At 43.0% G+C, this 21,365-nt stretch overlaps 1 protein-coding gene across 4 annotated transcripts; it reads left to right on the forward strand.

Annotated features, from left to right (window-relative positions):
* The first annotated feature begins 2,891 nt into the window (after positions 1-2,891).
* On the forward strand, positions 2,892-19,297 carry LOC120567949 (perforin-1-like). 4 transcript variants are annotated; one of them, XM_039815077.1, is made up of 11 exons: positions 3,118-3,753; positions 9,655-9,685; positions 10,055-10,341; positions 10,441-10,520; positions 11,745-11,790; positions 12,063-12,205; positions 12,300-12,435; positions 13,408-13,488; positions 15,581-16,074; positions 16,171-16,264; positions 18,395-19,297. In XM_039815077.1, the coding sequence occupies exons 3-11, from the start codon at positions 10,072-10,074 to the stop codon at positions 18,605-18,607; spliced, it is 1,557 nt and encodes a 518-aa protein (XP_039671011.1). In that variant the 5' UTR covers positions 3,118-3,753; positions 9,655-9,685; positions 10,055-10,071; the 3' UTR covers positions 18,608-19,297. The 4 variants fall into 4 exon arrangements, with proteins under 4 accessions (XP_039671020.1, XP_039671011.1, XP_039670996.1 ...); XM_039815086.1 differs by lacking the exons at positions 3,118-3,753; positions 9,655-9,685 and adding an exon at positions 2,892-3,081; XM_039815062.1 differs by lacking the exon at positions 9,655-9,685 and having other exon boundaries at positions 3,119-3,753.
* Positions 19,298-21,365: the final 2,068 nt, after the last annotated feature.

The raw sequence follows: 21,365 nt of genomic DNA on the forward strand, positions 1-21,365 counted from the left end.
GTCACCATACTGACCCACCAGTCTAACCAGAATCTCACTTATGTTTCTCAAACTTGTCTCACCCGTGGGACAGCGCGTCAGCCACAATGTTGTCGGCTCCCTTCTTGTGTTTAATACAGAGGTTGTAACCCTGGGCCAGGAGTGCTCAGTGCATCAAGCGCTGATTGCTGATGTACAGTGCCTTGCGAAAGTATTCGGCCCCCTTGAACTTTTCGACCTTTTGCCACATTTCAGGCCTCAAACATAAAGATGTAAAACTGTAATTTTTTGTGAAGAATCAACAACAAGTGGGACACAATCATGAAGTGGAACGAAATTTATTGGATATTTCAAACCTTTTAAACAAATAAAAAACTGAAATATTGGGCGTGCAAAATTATTCAGCCCCCTTAAGTTAATACTTTGTAGCGCCACCTTTTGCTGCGATTACAGCTGTAAGTCCGCTTAGGGTATGTCTCTATCAGTTTTGCACATCAAGAGACTGACATTTTTCCCATTCCTCCTTGCAAAACAGCTCGAGCTCAGTGAGGTTGGATGGAGAGCGTTTGTGAACAGCAGTTTTCAGTTCTTTCCACAGATTCTCGATTGGATTCAGGTCTGGACTTTGACTTGGCCATTCTAACACCTGGATATGTTTATTTGTGAACCATTCCATTGTAGATTTTGCTTTATGTTTTGGATCATTGTCTTGTTGGAAGACAAATCTCCGTCCCAGTCTCAGGTCTTTTGCAGACTCCATCAGGTTTTCTTCCAGAATGGTCGTGTATTTGGCTCCATCCATCTTCCCATCAATTTTAACCATCTTCCCTGTCCCTGCTGAAGAAAAGCAGGCCCAAACCATGATGCTGCCACCACCATGTTTGACAGTGGGGATGGTGTGTTCAGGGTGATGAGCTGTGTTGCTTTTCGCCAAACATAACGTTTTGCATTGTTGCCAAAAGTTCGATTTTGGTTTCATCTGACCACAGCACCTTCTTCCACATGTTTGGTGTGTCTCCCAGGTGGCTTTCGGCAAACTTTAAACAACACTTTTATGGATATCTTTAAGAAATGGCTTTCTTCTTGCCACTCTTCCATAAAGGCCAGATTTGTGCAGTATACGACTGATTGTTGTCCTATGGACAGAGTCTCCCACCTCAGCTGTAGATCTCTGCAGTTCATCCAGAGTGATCATGGGCCTCTTGGCTGCATCTCTGATCAGTCTTCTCATTGTATGAGCTGAAAGTTTAGAGGGGACGGCGGGTGTTCGTTAGATTTGTAGTGGTCTGATACTCCTTCCATTTCAATATTATCGCTTGCACAGTGCTCCTTGGGATGTTTAAAGCTTGGGAAATCTTTTTGTATCCAAATCCGGCTTTAAACTTCTCCACAACAGTATCTCGGACCTGCCTGGTGTGTTCCTTGTTCTTCATGATGCTCTCTGCGCTTTACACACACCTCTGAGACTATCACAGAGCAGGTGCATTTATACGGAGACTTGATTACACACAGCTGGATTCTATTTATCATCATTAGTCATTTAGGTCAACATTGGATCATTCAGAGATCCTCACTGAACTTCTGGAGAGAGTTTGCTGCACTGAAAGTAAAGGGGCTAAATAATTTTGCACGCCCACTTTTTCAGTTTTTTATTTGTTAAAAAAGTTTGAAATAGCCAATGAATTTCGTTCCACTTCATAATTGGGACCCACTTGTTGTTGATTCTTCACAAAAAATTACAGTTTTATATCTTTATGTTTGAGGCCTGAAATGTGGCAAAAGGTCGAAACGTTCAAGGGGGCCGAATACTTTCGCAAGGCACTGTACATCTGGGCCAAAAAGACAAGCGGGTTATGGTCAGTGTATGCAGTAACTGGAAATGAACTGCATCCTACATACACTTCAAAGTGCTGTAGGTCAAGAAGCATTGCTAGGGTCTCTTCTCTATGGTGGAGTAGTTCAGCTGATGACGTTTGAACTTGGTGGAAAAGAAACAAACAGAATGACACACATCCCCATCGCCATCCTGCGACAACACCGCACCAGCTCCAGTGGCATTGGCATCCACCTCAAACTGGAAATGTTGAGCAATGTCAGGCGCAGCCAGCACAGGAGCACTACAGAGGAGGGACTTAGCAGAGTTAAAAGCATGGTCGCACTCATCATTCCACACAAAAGGAACCACAGGACTACACAACCTGAAAACTGATTCCCAGACTTGACTGTGGGCAGTGGACCCACACAGTCGACCAGAACTTGCTCAAAGGGCTGCGGGGACAGGCCGCAGCGGAGCAGGGGGCACAGGCTGATCTACCACCTACCATCTGGCAAGTACTGCAAGTTTTACAAAAACGCACTACATCTGCCTTCATTCCTGGCCAAAAGAACTGCTTGAGAACACAATCATAGGTTTTGCTGATGCCCAAGTGACCTGACCTTAAGTGCTCATGCGCCAGTGCCAAGACATGCTGCCGACAGCCAACAGGGATCAATACCTGCATAACTAGCCCCCAATCCTCCTCTGAATCGGTCGCCACCTACGCATCAACACACCATTCTCCACAAAGAATGGCAGTTTTCCATTACACTTTAAAAACATTTAGTTTTGATTACATAAATTACGGTTAAATGCACATACTGACTTATATTTATGACTTAAATTTGCATTGTGTTTGGTTTTTAACCAATTATAATTTAAAATATAGGCCTGTGAGCAGAAATATTCTGATGTAAACATTAATAACATCAGCTACTGTGTTCTCTCACCAACTTGTGAGTGGTGAATTTTGGTGGTGCAGCATTTTACATTCGGACTGCAGACTGTGTAGCTGGTGATTTTCAAATTTAATTTGTGTCAAATCTGTCAAATTCTTTTTTCATCTTATCATGTTAATAAATACTGTCAAAACATTTGCTTCATGTCCTTGAAATGGAAGCTACTGTATACAGTAGATACACATGTGACAGGCTACTCTGCACTCAAGAACAAATGTTGCAAACAGCGTCATGGCCTCTGTTAGTTGTTTCTGATTGTGCATGTGTTATGAGTATGACGGCTTTTGAATTATAGGTAGGCTACGTTTGTGTCTGACCCCACTTTGGGTAAGTTTGATAAATGTACAAAGAAAGATCTGCATGAGATCGCGGAATATTATGGCATTTGTGTGTCAGTTTCCCTCCGAAAAGCTGAGCTAAAGGCTTTTGTGTTTACTGGTCTCGTTAGTCAGGGAGTTTTCTCTGCACCCGTGAGCGGCCCTGATCCAGAGGTGAGCGCACATGATGTGACAGATCAGGCCGTTAATGTTACTCTGGTATTTCGACATGAGGGAGCCGAACGACAGCCGGTCACTTTGCCGCAGTTTGAACCAATGTCTGTAGATTCATCTCCGGGGTCTAAACTGGATGCCAGGTTAAAGGTGCGGTTAATTCGCCTTTAGGTAGAGAGCGAGGAGAAAGAGAGATTTCCAGCTGCGCAGTTAGAGTTAAAGAATTTGGAGGTGGAGGAGGAGACTGCTTTAAAGATGCGTCAGATGGAAATACAGGCGGGTTTGGGAGTTAACCGTAATATTACCACAGCTGGTGCGCATTATGCCAATTCTGCTGTCACCACATTTCGCTGGTGCCTGTTTTCCGTGAGTCAGAGGTAGAAGCTTACTTTGGTCCATTTGAGCGTATTGCTACTGCTTTACAGTGGCCTAAGGACGTGTAGGCATTGTGAAAAGCCTGTTTTACAGTTCTGCGGAGGCTCCACGCAGAGCTTTCGCCGTAGCTTACGTAAGTGGCCTGATGTTTATACTTGTGCGCTGGTGTTTGCGTCGAGCCCATGTGTGTGTGTGTGTGTGTGTGTGTGTGTGTGAAGGGAGTGGGTGATAGAGCGAGGGAGAAGTGAGAGAGTGACGGGAGCTTTGGAGCGACCAACTCTAGTCATAGTGAGAGAAACAAAGTGTCTCTCCTGTGTTTTCTGACAAAGGTGGGAAATCTGTAGCAGGAAAAGTTAACCCTCTCTTTGATTTCATGTTGTTTATGGAGAAGGAGAACCAGGAAATGAGTCATGGGGAATGCAACACAGTAGGTAGGATTGTGAAGATCCAGGACTTAGCCAAAAAATTTGAACATCAACAACTTAGGTAGGTAGCTACAGACATGCATCACTGTGACTTGTAGTTACATTTTTCGAGAGGTGCACATCAGGCTAGCCGTAGGTATGCCGTCGATTTTACGCATGACTATAAAATGTCCTTAAGTTAGTGGGTAAAGCTCAAGAGGCCTGCTCCTCTTTGTCTGTGGAGGACGGACTCACTCATGATAAAGTTAAAGGTGCCATTTTGCAGGCGTATGAGTTATAGCGCCTGAGGCCTACAGACGGCGTTTCTGCGGTCTAAAGGCCCGGACACATAGAGCCGATAATCGGCCGTTGGACAGTCTGGCGAGGTCAGTGACTCGAGTCTGTTCAGTGTGTTCCGTGCCGTCGTCCGTCCGAGGGGCAGTCGGCCTTCATTTTGGCCGATTCAACATGTATAATCGGCGGGGCGGGCACTGCCGGCAGTCGGACTCAAATGACCCATCTGATTAGTAGAGTACTAATCCGGAAATGGGGAGCGGGATGAGGTGACTAGAGTCTCTCAAAGTCTGACAAAACTCTTTTAAACTGACTTTTGTTGAGCTGAAATGAAGACCGATTCAGCAACTGCACGGCCTATTTCTCGCTTAAAATGTTTTCAGAAACACGTTTCAGTGAACTATTTTAGTACAATATGAGATCGTATTCTGAACGGCCGCCATGAAAGTCTGTCTTTGAATTTCCGGAGAAAAAAGCCCCATGTGACATGTTCGTCCAATCAGCTGCAAAAATTTTTGGGCAACAATACAGATTAGCGCCGCTTGCTGTTATGGAGACGTATTACATCTCGTCTCTTCAGTGTGTTCTGAGGCATTTTTTTGACCAACTCGGCGAGACTGATCAGTCCAACTGCCTTTTCTGCCGACAGTTGGCTGTCTGGTTGGTGTGTACATTCATATATTGACTTTGCGCGGGAGAAAGGGATCCTTTTTGACAGGTGGTGTGCAGCGTGTAAGGCTGTCGATCTGTCTTCTTCGCGTGACCTGATGTTGTTGGAGGAGTTTAAAAACTGCGTACCTGAGCATACTGTGTATTTAAACGAGCAGTTTACACTCACACATAAGGCTGTTTTTAATAAACGTGATACTTCTCCACGGGAAGCTACCCAAAAATCAGATCTTCCGGTGCGTTACGACAGCGCTCCCTTACGTCCTAGGTCTGATAAACTATGCTTCTTCTGCCGTAAGTCCGGTCACTTGGTGGCTAATTGTGACGCTTGGAGGCGGAAGCAGCAGGGGTCGTTTCAGAAATCGCCTAAGGGTGTAGGATTGATTAAAACTTCTCCCAGAAGGACTTGCCTTCATACTTTTCTTATTAGATCTAAGTGCTGCTTTCAACACTATTGACCATACCATCCTGTTACAGAGATTAGAACATTTAGTTGGCATTAAAGGAATCACTGTTATCACTGTTTCACTGTTATGCGGATGATACACAATTATACCTATCAATCAAGCCAGACGAAACCAGTCAGTTAGCTAAACTTCAAGCAAGCATTAAAGATATAAAATCCTGGATGATCTACAATTTTCTGATGTTAAACTGAAACAAAACTGAAGTTATTGTGCTGGGCGCCAAACACATCCAGACTTCATTATCTAAAGATATAGCTACCCTGGATTGCATCTCCTTAAAGGTGCAGTAGGTAAGACTTATAAAACTAAATTTCTGTCATATTTGCTGCAACTGACCCTATGTTCCAGTAGAACTACATGAAGCAGGTAATAAAAAAAAAAAATCTGGCTCCTCTGGCACCATCCACCACCGCACCTGTAGTGCAATTTGCAAAAATCCCCAGCTCCCTGTTCAGATGCACCAATCAGGGCCAGGGGGGGGTGTCTAACTGCGTGTCAATCACTCATTCATGCACACGCATTCGTTCTCCCTTGTGGGGGGAGGGGCTTAGGAGACCGTTTTGGGCTTTAGCAGAAAGGAGGGAGGGACTGAGATGTTGTTGATGTTCAAATTTTTTGGCTAAATCCTGGATCTTCACAATCCTACCTACAGCACCTTTAACCTGTCTCTCTTAGTTATGCTGTTATAGTTCTAGACTGCCGGGGGACTTCCTTCCTTCCTTTGACACACTGAGCTGCTCTCTCCTCTCTCTTTCCATTTGTTTCCATTTGTATGCATCCTTGTCCCAGAAGTGCTTGTTACTAACTTAGCTCTGGGGAGTTTACTCCCCGGAGTCCTTATGTTTTTTTTTTCGCCCAGCATATTTCCTTGGATTAGGATGGCACCAAGATCTTGGTTGCAGCTGTCGCCGTGGTCCTGCTGTACTCCCTGCTACGCCCTGCTATGCTCTGCAGTGTCCCGCTGCGTCCTGCTGAACCCTGCTGAGTCCTGCTACGTCCAGCTATGCTCTGCCGTGCCACGCTACATCCTGTAACGCCCTGCAGTGCCCTGCTATGACATGAACTACTACAACTACCATTTGTAGTCACTGTTCCATTATCTTTATTGTGACTATTACGCCACTGTTCATCACACCCCAAACCGGCACTGTCAGACACCGCCTACCAAGAGTCTGGATCTGCCGAAGATTCTTCCTAAAAGGGAGTTTTTCCTCGCCACTAGATGCTAAATGCTTGCTCTTGGGGGAATTACTAGAATTGTTGGGGCTTTGTAAACTATAGAGTGTGGTCTAGACTGTAAAGCAGTGAATGTCAACTGGCGGCCCGCGGGCCACATGCGGCCCGCCAAAGCTTTTAGTCTGGCCCGCAGAATAATCATGAATTCACAAAATGTAAAGAGAAAAAAATGCGTTCTGTTATTTATCATTTCAAGCATTTAGAGCAAAAACCCAGCCCCCTGTATTTGCATCTCTATTCACATGCCGGGATTCTGTACAGCGATGCCCGAGCTCCACTCACACAGCTGAGCCGGGATGTGTTTGAGTTAAAACACGCAGCACCTGACTGGGAACGATACAGAGAGAGTTACCAACGCTGCTGGGGCAAATTAACTCACACTAGTCTCTTTTCTGTACCGTGAGTAAAAAGTCACTACTTGTGCACTCACCTGTGTAGACCTTCTGCATAAACATGTAGAAAGCGATATTTAAATCTGCTCTGTCTGCTCAGTCCACCGCGCTGTTTTACGCAAACACAGCTCTACTCTGCAAATATTGAATTTTTACAAACAAGCTAAAACAAAAGCTGTCGGTTTTTAGTCTAACTGTTTATCTTAGTTTGCCGGGAATCTGGAAATTTGGACAAAGTCTTGTGAACCTCACTGCTGGCTGAACAAACCAAACTCCGCTGGAGCAGTAAATCTATGGAGGTATTATAAGTGGCTACTTAATATGCATGTGAATGACGCGATATGTTAGAGTTCTTCATTCTTGATGATGATGATTCTGGTTGTATTATTTTGCAACAGCATCTTTCATTGCAAATGAGGCATACATGACGAGTACATAGCCTGCTTATCAGTCATTCATCATTAAAGCTGGGCTTTTGGCTTTTCCACATCAACTTTTCCCTTCAGCCTCTTTGACAGTGTTTACCTGACAACAGCCATTTCTTTCTGCAAGCATTTTCCACCAATCAGGACGCTGCATTCTACAATAATGTTTCCATAATCACAGACTTTAACCATCACTCCTCAGTGAACTGCCTCCTAGTCTGAGATCATTTTCTAGTTAAAGAGCCAGTTATCATTATGGAGTTTCCATGTTTTTTAGGAGTTTTCTCACACTAATACATGTACAAAATATAGCATTAATTCAGTAAGAAAGTGAACATTTCAAACAAGAATAGGCTTATTAGGTATAAATTAATTTTATTTCAAAGTCCGGCCCCCAGAGTGTCTGCTTAGAAAAATTCTGGCCCTTGAAAAAATGTAGTTGATGACCCCTGCTGTAAAGTGTCTCGAGATAACTCTTGTTATGATTTGATACTATAAATAAAATTGAATAAAATTTCAAAGCTTGATCTACTCAAAGGATACTGGCAGGTTCCTTTGACACAGCGAGCTTCTGAAATATCAGCCTTTGTCACGCCTGGTGCGTTTATGCAGTACACCGTGAACGCGCCTGCCACTTTTCAGTTCCTAATGCAGCGTATATTAGGAGATGTACCTAACTGCAGTGTGTACCTTGACGATGTGGTGGTCTACTCCAGTGAGTGGGGGAGTCACATGTCCAGTCTGGAAACTGTATTCCAGCGGCTGGCGGACGCTTCTCTTACCCTTAACTTGGCCATGTGTGAGTTTGGTAGGCTACTGTTACCTACCTTGGTAAGCAGGTTGGCCAGGGATCAATGCAATGCATCAGTGCAATCAGCGCTTGATGCGCTGGGCACTCCTGGCCCAGGGTTACAACCTCTGCATTAAACATAAGAAGGGAGCCGACAACATTGTGGCTGACGCGCTGTCCCGTGGGTGAGACTAGTTTGAGGAACAACGTGAGATTCTGGTTAGACTGGTGGGTCAGTAATAATGATGTGGAACTGATGAACCTTCTTAGAGATGTAATAATTTGTGATGACGTGCATATAGAGGAGGGGTTTCCTCTTATGGGAGGGGGTGTTACGTGCTGTGTTTTGTTTTGTTTTGCTGTGTTGTCTGCCTGTGTGTGTGATTCTCTTCAGGTGTGTGTGCTGGTGATGTTAGGGAAGGTGTTAACTTGTTGTGCCAAGCCAGAGTGAAAGTGAAGCTTCAGTGGAACATAAACTTTATGTTTGAGTCAGATGAGCTTTTAATAACATAAACCAACAAAACTACAGAGCAACACCATGTTCAACCAACATGTAACCAAATGCAAAGTCTGTTTATGCAGAATCCACAAAGGGCAGACACCTTTACCAGAGTCCCAGATCACATGGTTAAAAAGTGGGCGAGACAGCAAAAGAAATGCGAGGCGAAGAGTCAATGACGCCAAACAATTCTTGTTGCAAATTAGTCTGAGTCTTTGCCCTAGCACAGCCCTCTGGACCAATTAGATGTGAATGGGCAAAGATGAGGAAGTTGGTTGATCCAAAGCTGGCAGGGAGACAGGCTGAAGAAAGAACGCAGCTGTGCATTACAAGATAGAGTGTCATCATTGCTGCACAACAAACTCATAAGGCTGGAACTGATTTGGGCCAAGTTTAGACATTTTGCAGAATCAACTAGAAAGACAAATGATCATATTGTATCAGCCACTATAGAATAAGACTGAGGAGGTTGAGAAACTGGCTCTATCAATGTGACCACACGCTTTGACAAAGGTTCACAAGTTTGTACTCGTTTACCTTCTGTCGAAAGAGTAGCTCCTCTTTCGAGGTTCCTCTGCAAAGTTTGATGGGGTCTGGCAGCCCTTTTTATCTTATTTGAATCTTCATTGGCCAGTATAATATAATCAGTACTATTATTATGTTTATTATTCCCCCCCCCCTTTTTTTTGCTGTAGGGATGTGTATGTTATGTGTATAAATATGTAGATCTAGAATTAATGTTAAATGTGGTTCTGTGTAATGGTGATTGTTGCAAAAAGGGAAAAATCAATAAAAATATTTGTTTAAGAAAGAGTAGCTCCTCTGCCAACCAGCAGAACTATTTTCTGCTTTTTGCAGATCACAACATTGGTCATTGGATCGTGCCTTGGTGAGTTTGACAATTACATTTTAGTGGCTTGAATCACAGAGTAGTACTGTTTTCCTGTACAGTACAATTGCTGGTGACTCTACAATCGCTAGCCCATTGCCCCGTTGCACCTCATTTACAACATTTATCCTTTTGTCTCCGTGTGCGGTGGTTTGCGGCCTGATTAAACAAGGTTGTTTATTAAACTGCTTCTGTCGTGCCCCTCCCTAAATGGAGCCATTGTTAGAAGAGAAGTATTTTTTTCCTTTTGTCTGCAAATCAATACGACTGAGGTTAGAGACAGTTGCTATATGCCAATATATTGCTTTTTAAGCTCCCAAATATGTATTTGTCCTTATCCACTCTTTGTCTTTCTCTGAATTATTTCAGTCTCTTTGACTGCAGCCATGCTCACCTTTTCAACCCCATCCCTTCTCTACCTGAGTCTCCTGCTCTTTCTGTCGCACCACTCGCCTGTTCTCTCCTGTTGGATTGAGAACTCCAGCCAGTGTCAGTCCGCTCCCTTTGTACCAGGCCACGACCTGGTGGGGGAGGGCTTTGACATGGTCACCCTGCAGCGTAAAGCAGCCTACGTGGTTGACGTGAAGACTTTCCTCACCCCAGCTGGCACCTGTACTCTCTGCAGGAACCCTCTTCAAGACAACAGCCTGCAGAAAGTAATTAATTAATTGATTAATTAATTAAGTAAACAATACATCTACAGCAACTTTAACATTTGTGCATGTTAAACATGGTGTACCCACCTTCATTTTCAGCTTCCAGTCTCTGCAGTGGATTGGCGCGCATTCAGCCACTGCAATTTTCATCTCTACGACAGTATGCACGACTCTGTTAGGTAATATACCGCATTATACTGTATTACTGAATGCATCATATCCACCATGACAGGTCAGTCAATTCCTGTGAAATATGCACCAGACTTTACTAAAGCTAAAAGCAAAATAACTTCTTTCGTAATATCTTGAACGTCACAGACTTGGACACCAATTATCTCTTCCATTCGGGGTCTCTCCATAAAGTCTGACATAGATGTTAGGTTTAAGGTTGCTTTTACACCTAGGCCTACCTCGTTTGGTGCAAACCCTGGAGCGTTTGGTCGGATAGTCCGGTTAGTTTGTGGCGGTGTGAAAGCTCATCTGAACTCTGGTGCGGATCAAACAAACAATCTTTGGTCCACCTAAAAGCGGGGGTCTCGGTTCGCTTCCAAGCGAACTAGAGTTCGGTTTACTTTAGGTAAGAACGCAATCCGACCCAAGTACAGGAAGTGAACCAAGAACAGCGCATATACTAGCCTGCAATTTCAACCTTGCACACAATTTACGGACTTATATATGATTTAAGGGATGATAAGTTTTGGATCCATAAGCTGTTCTGACCACACATCGCTGGTCGTCTGTGTGACATCATCAGTCTGTGTGACATCATCTTCTCTCTCTCTCTCTCTCTCCTTCACCTGCTGTCTGTCAGCTGCTCACATTGTTCAACTACTTTTAAAATTTTAGAAACACTGAAGCAGAACCAGAAAACCCAAGACTTTGTTATAAATTTGGTGTTGCTCCATTATTTGTGAGACCAGGAAGTGTCGGCGAGTTTCGGAGATTCTGTCCAATAACGAAGTGACCGTTTCGACCATAGATATGGTTTCGACCATTTGACGTGTGTTTGGTGCATTTGACAAAGCAAACCGAACCAAATAAAATAAATGCAACAATGTTGCAACTTCACCCCCGATTCACAGTCCACCAAACTATAGGTGTGAAAGCCTCCTTATTTTGTACCTGTTATGTTTGTACCTGTTTGTACCAGTCATGCAAGAACATATGATTTCAGTATGATGTGACAGCTCAAATCTGTTTTTTTTGTTCACGAGTCACATCACAAGTCCAAAAGTTATCTGTCTCATTCGTAGCTTGTCTGTGTGTAGGAACACACACAATATTCTAAAACTGGGTGTCTATACCCTTAATAACATTTGAGCCTTAAAAAAAAAGAAGCTACAAATTAACTTAGAAATGAAAAAGTTTTAATGGTTATTCTTTCCTGTAAATTGTGTCCACAGCTCACTGATTAATGCTTACACATCCCAGGAAATTAACAACTGGAAGGTGGGAAACTTCTCACAGCTAATTGTTGACATTAAATTATCATTTCTGAATAGTATTATTATAACTAATAGATGTGTACTACAGAAGAGGATTAGGGTCACATGAAAAAATCTCAGAATTCTGACTTTAAACTCAGAACTCAAATACATTTTTCACGTGGCCCTAATCCTCTTCCGTATGTGTAGACATATGATTCTTTTTTTATTTTACCTCCTTTTTGGTGATTATGGGTAAACATCAAGCAGTTCATGAGCTTTTATTTTTTTTTTCAGGTTGGCCTAAATATAGATAGGTTTGTGAGTGCCGGCCTGGAGGTTGGGGGAACGCGCTCCGCTGCGTATGCCTTTGCTACAGCGAGGACCAGAGAGGACCGCTACTTCTTCAGCACTCACAGGGTCACCTGCAGCCATTATAGGTAGGGTGTGAAGACCATGCATCCCCACTGAAGTTTGGATTTTTCAGTTGTTTTAAGTTTTAGGATAATTTATTTTTTGTCTCTTTGTGTCTAGTTACCGTGTGTCCCGCAAACCGCCCCTCAGCTCCGAGTTCAGTAAGGATTTGGCCAGGCTGCCGGAGTTCGTCATCTTGTCCTTTCCTCAGTACATTGAGCTCATACAAACCTATGGCACACACTACATCCACCAGGTTAAAATTCATACACACAGACCATTTTAATTTCCATTAATAATGTCCTTAAAGTGATGGTTCACTTGTTTGTTTACTTAACACCCCCCCAGAAGCTTTTTTCACCTAGGTCGAACATTGGGAGAGTTAGCATAGAGTAGCGTCATCAGCTGAATAGCTTAGCGCAGGGCTAATGGACCCACATTTGTATCTCGTAAATGACCCCACTAATAATGCCCGAAATGATACCAAACGTCTACAAGTAGTACAAATAGGTTATGCTCTCATAAAACGATGGATTGGAAAGTTTGTAAGTACACCAGAAGTTTATGAACACTTGCCTGCTCTCTTCAGCTCTCTGTTGCTTGCTCTGAGTGCTTAGGGCCGTCTACAAATTACTACACCGAAAAGAGATACAAAAAAAATATGTATTAATTTAATGATTAAATAAGGTAATGTCTCCAAACTTACCTCAGTTATTACTTGTCTCCTGCTAGTTATACTACAGCACTTAGTTAAAAAAAAAAAAAAAGTTAAATAAAAAAATATTTTTGTTGCATCTCTTTTCGGTGTTGTAATTTGTAGACGGCCCTAAGCACTCGTCTTACAGCAGCAACAACAACAGCAGAGAGCAGAAGCCAGCAGGCAAGTGTTATTTACATAAACTTCTGGTGTACTTACAAACTTTCCAATCCATTGTTTTACCTATTTGTACTAGTGTAGACGTTTGGTATCATTTTGGGCATTATTAGTGGGGTCATTTACGAGATACAAACGTGGGTCCATTAGCCCCTGCGCTAAGCTATTCAGCTGATAACGCTACTCTACGCTAACTCGCCCAGTGTTAGACCCAGCTGAAAAAAGCTTCTGGGGGGGTGTTTGGCTCGAGGTCATGTTGCAAAGGTGAAATTACTCCGAACCATCACTTTAATTCACAAATAAAAAAAAGAATGCCATATTTCTTTGTCTTAACAACATTGTACTTCATTTCAGGTTTCCCTAGGGGGCCGACTCAGGCGAGTCACAGCTGTACGTACCTGTTTGTCCTCACTGAATGGGCTCTCCTCAAACCAGGTACATGTAGCAAACATACCTTTTACAGTGTACGCAGTAAGCAAAATGGATAGTTGTACAGACACTGCACATGCACACAAACACAAAGGTTTTTACACTGCCTTGAAAGACTCTCAGATTTATGCAACAATTATCATACAGTAATGTCAATCAATTGTATGCTAAATTCATAAATGTCACTGGGTTGAGGCGAAAAGGGAAGCACCCAAATGCAGACAGTTCAGGCAGACAGGAAGAGTTCAGGGATTAGAACATGTGTAGATAAGTCTCATTAGCATGAATAGAAACCAAATAGAAGTAAGTGAGAGTCCACAGGTAAACAGAAAAAAGGTGCAGCGAGACAGTCAGGCATGCAGGAAGGTAGTGATAGATACTGGTACAGGTTCCAAGTTCTAGGTTAAAGGATTATTAGAGGGTTGAATGCATAGGTGCAAAGCAACAATGGCAATCAGGTGACTGACTGTAAAAAGGGGCTCAGAGGGAACCTAAGAGGAACAGGGAACCACAGGCGGATGGCCAATTGATGTTCTGGCAGGGCTTTGGCAGCGATGGCCAGCTAAAAAAGCAGAGAAAGCTAATGGCCTTGTGTGCTGTAATGACCTTCTTGGGGTTCCAACACAGGGATGGAAAAAGGCAAGGTGAGTCCCAATTAATTATGGCTGCTGAACATCAGGGAGGCTCACCTAGTCCATTGAAGGCTCATATGGTCCAGGAAATACAGGATTTGGGCAGGCTAGATGCCGAGTCTAGCCGACTGAGAGGCAGGCCAACACTATTAGACAGGGGGGCTGGAGTGTTAAAAGTAAAATTATCTGCCAGTCCAGGTAGACATTTCATCAACAAAGATTTATGAGACACCGCCCAGAGGGCCAGTAACAGAGCTGCATCTTTTTGCTTAATACTGAAGGTGTTCACTGCAGTAGTTCAGAAGGCAATGAATGGTGTGAGTCACCCTATTAAGTTCATCCACAAAGAATGATTAATCTTCCGGGTCCATTTTTGCCCATATTGTTCTGTCACTGGGGCAAGTGCGAGGTGACAAGGGAAGCACCCATATGCAGACAATCCAGGAAGACAGCAAGAGTTCATGGATTTATTGAAGAGGTGTAGATACAAAGACTTACTGGCAGTACTGGCTGGTTGTGAGAGTCAGGTGACTGGGACAGGTGGAAAGGTCTAGGGGCATCTGGCTAAAGAATGGCAATGAAGGGCCTGGGGAGTGGAAATGTGGCAGGAGGGAGGGACACACAGGGAGAATGTGACAATTGCGCTCATAAAAGTTAAAACATTTAGAGACCGACAACCCCGTTAACATTCCCTGATGGGTATTTTTATGAAGTATATATATTTTAATGGGAGGAGAATTACATATCGGCTTCTTGAGCCGTGTGTCGCCAATGCGCACATCGGTTTGAATTATGTTTTTATATTTTTTATTTGCTCTCACGATCGCTTCCCACTGCCAGGGTTGCAACTGAAATAATGGGCTAAAGCAACGACGCACAAGTGTAATTATGCTCAGATCTTGGTCCTGACTGATGGGGAAGTGATAAGCGTTGATTTAAACATCTACAGCATCGGCTATTTTGTTTTTGCCAGCTTTCCTTCCTGTTTTAGGAAGCAGCGACTGTATTGCGTTTTCCCTGTAAAACCGAGTCTGTGTTCTTCATATTTATGTAGAATTATAATTTGCTCTTCTTATATAAAACATGCGGCTCTGGTAGATGTTTGCGATTGGTCGTGGTGCGCAAACACCGCCTCTTTTATGTGAACGCGCATGCTGCTGGATTGGGAAACCCTGAGTTGACTGAACTAGTTGATAACCAGCGTCGTGATACAGCTTATGCGGGACCGCGGTTGTTAGGTTAGGTGAAGCCGGATAACTGAAAGAGATCCAGGGCATGTTGATCTTGCTTCTTAGTACAGGCCTCTGGGCTCGTTGAACAACGAAACATACGGCTAACCTAGCTTGTAACATTAAAAATATTGTCTCTCCCTGAGTGTGTGCATTTAATGCGAGAGTCAGACCTAAGCTGGCCTGGATGAATATAAATAGTATAGTAAACAGTATTTTTTCCCTCCTGTCCTCTAGGTCCACTCCTGCCTATCACTGGGTGTTTCTCTAGGCCTGGGGAAGGTGAAATTACCCGGTAACAAACCGTATTGCACCAAGGTCCTACGGAACCAGGACGTCTCCACCTCGTACAGCTCTGGTCTCCACCAACACTACACAGAGGTGTCAGGAGGCAATGTTTGGTCGGGGGAGTTTTCTCTTACTCACGATGACTCCCTTGGCTACAGGAATTGGCTGAAAACCCTTAAGGACATCCCAACTGTTGTTTCGTACTCCCTCAGGCCAATGTATGAGCTGATGCCAACTGAGAATCATAAGGAAGGGATGAAGTTGGCCATAGAGCTGTACTTAAAAGGCAATGCCGTGAGCAGCTCACATAGCAAACCAAGTTGCTGGTACACTCCTAACCTGGCGTCCAACTGCTGTCCTCAAGAAGCCTGGAGAGGAACAGCGGTGGTGACCATTATCCGAGCATGGGATCTGTATGGAGATTATGCTGGCGAGACTGATAGGTGAATAAAATGAGGTCAGGAATTAAGATCTGAAGGTGGTATATCAAACAAAATTAATTCAAGAGTTGCTTTTTCCTTGTTTCCTCCTATTCACAGCTATGCTAAGATACAGTACGGATCCTTCTATCGCAGGACTGACATGATCCAGTCAAACAATCCCTGGTGGAATGCTCGTTACGATCTGGGCACGGTCAGTAAATCTTCTCATTACAGATCAGCTCAGTAGGTCTGATGTACTTTTAGATGAACTGTAGACTAGAGTTACTATTTCTATCATCTGTGTGAGCCTAGCATTGTAAAAAGATAAGTGTGTTACATGTTACACTAGAAATATACCTGTTCAGGGCAGGAACTGCATGAGTGACAATATTGGGCCTGTCCTGTTAGCTGATCAAATTAGCCAGCTGCAGCCAACAAAATGCATAGTCAACTAGAAATGAGAAGTCTGCTTTTGTTTACATCTGTTTAAAATTGAAGACCCATTTTCAAAAAAATACCATTATCATTGTAAACTGTATATGTGCAATGCGACCTTGAGAGGTGTAGCAACATTAACATAAGGGGGGTGGTGTTTAACAAAGAGTAAGTTGCAAATCATCTGACCAAAACCCCAGGGACAGCAGTGGGCTATGAGATGATTTTTGCATAGTGGCCACACATTTCAACTTCCTGGATCCTCATATGATGCACACTAACCCATTTTTGGATGAACAATCCATCTATCATGTCCACCATTATTGTTTTGAACAACCAGTTGCGGCCGGTGCCAGTAGCTCCTCACCGAACACTGAGTGGCTCGGTGAGCTGGTAGTTCAGACACAAACACATCAGGCTCGTTCGAGATGAACTGCGCCTCGCCTGTAAAGTGGACGAGAGCAGGCAGCAGCAGCCGGGGGTGGTGACCAAAGGCTGCGGTAAAGTCGGACAGTTTCCAGCCGTTTGCAGCAGCCTTCAGTCTGAACAGGAAGTCACAGAAACACTCACATCCTGTTAGGACCGATTCCAATTTAATAAATGTTATCAGACCCATATATCAGCTTGTACACAGTCTCCAGTTGTTGTTGTTATTATGACAGAGCAGCTGTTAAAATGCTCTAGGCTACATGCGATCTGTTGCTGATGTTTATAAACAACAGACTGTAGAATATCCGTAATCTGATTTAGTCTCTCTGACTTCTAAACGTCTGTATAGAATAAGCCTTTAAATCAGACAAAAACAATAAAAAGTAAAAAAATCAGCTGTTAGATCAGCTGAGAGCCAGGCGTTTGCCATCATGCCCTGGGTCCGCCTGGGTCTTGCCAAAGATCCTTAAAACTAAACTGTCTGCCTCCCAAAACTGAGGCCACCTAGATCTCGTGAGGTTATCGTTGCCAACGTGTTCATGACGTCAGAGCAATTCGGGATCAAGTCGGACACAAATCTAACAGACATGCATTAGGCGGCGATCACCGGTGATAGATTCTACGCAGGCCTGGCTCATCTCGAATGTTTAGATTTTCGTGTGATATGTGATCCTATGATACTCGCGAGAATCCAGCTGCCCTGCACACTAAAGTAACGAGAACAATGGGCCTAATTCATTAAATGTTTGTACACACAGATATGATCTTGTGCATTTTTTCGGATCATTAATACATTTGTATGGGTTAATGCATTGTTTCTGAAAAGCAGTGGACCAAGCAAATCAACGTTTTGTCAGGAGCTACTGGCAGCTACGGGTGTGGTTTTGGCGTGTGTAGTCTATATCCTTGACGTTCCACTTCTGAGATTGCGCCGGTGCCGCAGGAAATTCTGCCAGATGCATGTATTTTCGCAGATTTCCGTTTCATTCTGCTTTCTTTTTTGTTTGAATTTTAAACTCCAGTGGATTTATAAGGGACTATGGTTAACTGCTACTCAGATCTCTGCAAGGTAAATTGAGACAGCAAGCTAGACTATCTGTCCAATCTGAGTTTTCTCTCGCATGACTATTTTGCAGTGGCTCCGTCCGGCGTTTAGCACCGCCCATGACGATTGTGATTGGTTTAAAGAAATGCCCATGAACCAGAGCATGTTTTTCTCCCATCCCGTAATTCTGTGTGGACTAGCCAGACAGTCCTCCGCTCCGCAGAGTGTGGATGATCTGGCAAAGCGAGACTATGGTGTGTGTGACGGTAAGTTTGTTCAAAACAACAATGGCGGACGTGATAGACAGACGGTTCATCCAATCACCTGCCATGTATTGTTTAAAAGTGCCTGGCCTTTTCCAAACAGTTTCCAATGACAACTTCTCAGATGGTTCTGTGTTACTAGTTAATCAGGATGAGTTTTTTTATGAAGGTGTCCACATTCCCTGAATTGAAGATAGAGGTCTGGGACGAGGACTTGCATTACGATGACCTTCTGATATCATGTGAGACGGACATGAAAGAGGGATCATACAGAGTCACCTGTAAAAACCAGTTGGGCGGCTTGGAGTTCAAGTATACTCTGACCTGTGACCCTCATCTGACTGGAGACTGGTGTCACCGTTACAAACCATCCCCACAGTAAAAAAGATGCCTTTACTGCTGCTCGCTTTTCTAGTTCAACTGAAATCACATGTAGTGTTGAACGAGGTTCAGTTGAAAACCCCAAAACAGCTGAAACTATATTACTGCTTCTGAAATGTATTAACCCAAAAACAGCTGAAACTATATTACTGCTTCTGAAATGTATTAACCCAAAAACAGCTGAAACTATACTACTGCTTTTGAAATGTATTAACCCAAAAACAGCTGAAACTATATTACTGCTTTTGAAATGTATTAACCCAAAAACAGCTGAAACTATATTACTGCTTTTGAAATGTATTAACCCAAAAACAGCTGAAACTATATTACTGCATAGAGAGGAAACATCGTCACATTCAATGTTTCCTATACGTATGCTCTGCCTCTTATTTGCATTGAAGATTGTATTACCCTGTAAGGTAAGGTCATATAAAGTGGTTAAACACACCTCGCTGTGCCGGGGGGTGTAAACCTCATGAAATCATATATATGAGTGCTTCGCCAACAAGAAGCTCTCTCTTGCTTTTTGGGGCATCTTGTGCTTAAGAGCATTTTGAGTGATTGAACTCATTCTGTTAAGGACTAAGTTCATTTTTTCATTTTATTTCCATTTAGCTTATTTGCTTTTTTAACTTTTTGCTTCAACTAAAATAAAAATACCTGTGTTCTTGTTGAACAAGGGAACCAAAAAGCCTCGCAAATCTTTTGTGCCTTTTTAGAAGATTTTTTTCTTTTTTCCCTTTTTCCTCCACTCCGGCCGTGCGAGCGGGGGACACCCTTACGGGGGCAGTTTGGCCTCCTCTTTAACCGCCTGTGGTTAGTTGCAACCCGCGGAGACCGATCTTGACAAGCAGACTTCCTTTGACCTTCCAGCGGAGAGGAACCTTCTGAGACCCTGGCAGAAGTATCCGTCAATTGTGAGTAATCAATTAACATCATTTGGTTGTAGATCCCCAGTGTTTTTCACATACAGGGGACGTCTAGGATGTCAATCAAAGCCTCTTGTCTCGCCTCCGGGTTTCCTACCGAGGCGAGGGCCCTTTAATACGGGTGTGTGTGTCTCTCTAAAACAAACTAAAATATAGGGAAGTATCTGAAATAACTCCTTTAATATAGGCTAAACCATCCGCTCCACTGACAGTAACTGGTGTTGCTGTACGGCAGAATATGAATAATTGACACATTTACTATTTTAACCCCTTTTTTATTTTTTTTATTTTTTACTTTTAATGTAATTGTTTTTTAATGCTTAATGCTTATTTATCATGTATTTATCTATTGTACTTTGCAAGCTTTGGTTACTATTTATGTTACTATTTATTGGTAACTATTAACTATTTGTCTATATGGAACTGTGTGTGTGTGTGTGTGTGTGTGTGTGTGTGTGTGTGTGTGTGTGTGTGTGTGTGTGTGTGTGTGTGTGTGTGTGTGTGTGTGTTAGATTATGCTGTGTTCGTGGTATTGTACATGCACTGATGCTCAACACAAATGAAGTTCCTAACGGATAAATAAAGTTCTTTGAATTTGAATTGAAATTGAAGAGGGCATAACGGGTGAGGGTTATTGAGGGGAAGGCATAAGGGAGTTGGCTTTAAAAGAAAAAGTGATACGAAGCCTCGATAACTGTCACATCGCTCTTCAGTAGTCATCCCTTTTTGTAGTCAAAATTGTCAATGTGTTTGTTGTTAACTTTCTTAAAGGGGAACACAGGGAAAGGTATGTACAAAGCAAATATGTATGCTGTAGCAAACCAAAAAAGCATCTTGGTTTCAGTTGGACTCACTCAAGTGTGATATCAGATCTGTTAATGACTTGCTTTAAGTGCAATGAACCAGTAATGTAATAGGTGAAATGACTAAGGACCTTTTTTTTTTCTATTAAGACACCACAATATTCAGTTTTCTTTGTTAAAGCTTTAAACAAAACATATTTTGACCACTTAAATTATAGTTAAATTCACATACTTATATTCACTATAAAATGGAAAATAATCATTTTGTCTGGATTCAGCTGATTATAATTAAGAATATAGGCCTGTGAGCACAGGTATTTTAGCACTTAGCCTATGTAGCTGTTTATTTTCAAATTTCACTTGCATAAAATCTGTCATATCCTTACTTTTTTGTGTCACCTTCTCATGCAAATAAAGACCCAAGTCAAACATGTGCCTCATGTCCTTAAAATGACAGGAAATATGACTGAGAATAGTTTTTTTCTTCAAAGCTACATAGGTACACATGGGGCCTTGCTCACAAATTTGTACCTCCTTGACTCCTCTCTCCTCGAGTCTCTTCCTCGACTCGGATCTCCTTTGGGCGGGTGGAATCGAGGATGCACTAGTCTCGTATTGCCAGACCTTCCTTAACAGCGCTGCAAAGGAGGGTCTGGCTAGTCCACACAGCATTCTGGGATGGGAGAAAAATGTGCTCTGGTTTATTGCCATTTCTTTAAACCAATCACAATCGTCATGGGCGGCGCTAAGCTCCGCACGCAAGCAGCTGCTGCAAAAATAGCCTCGGGAAGGAACTTGTTTTGGTGGAACATGTACGGTCAAAAGTTGTTTTAGTCGTGTGAGAGAAAACTCAGATTGGACAGATAGTCTAGCTAGCTGTCTGGATTTACCCTGCAGAGATCTGAGGAGCAGTTAACATTAGTCCTCATAAATTGACCAGAGTTTAAAATTCCAACACAAACAGTGCTTGAAGTGGGAAAGAAAAGGTGCCTGTACTCTCCTGCATTGGCAAATCATTATGACATTT

This window comes from Perca fluviatilis, chromosome 1 (assembly GCF_010015445.1).
Source record: "Perca fluviatilis chromosome 1, GENO_Pfluv_1.0, whole genome shotgun sequence".
In the NCBI taxonomy this organism is placed as follows: Eukaryota; Metazoa; Chordata; class Actinopteri; order Perciformes; family Percidae; genus Perca; species Perca fluviatilis.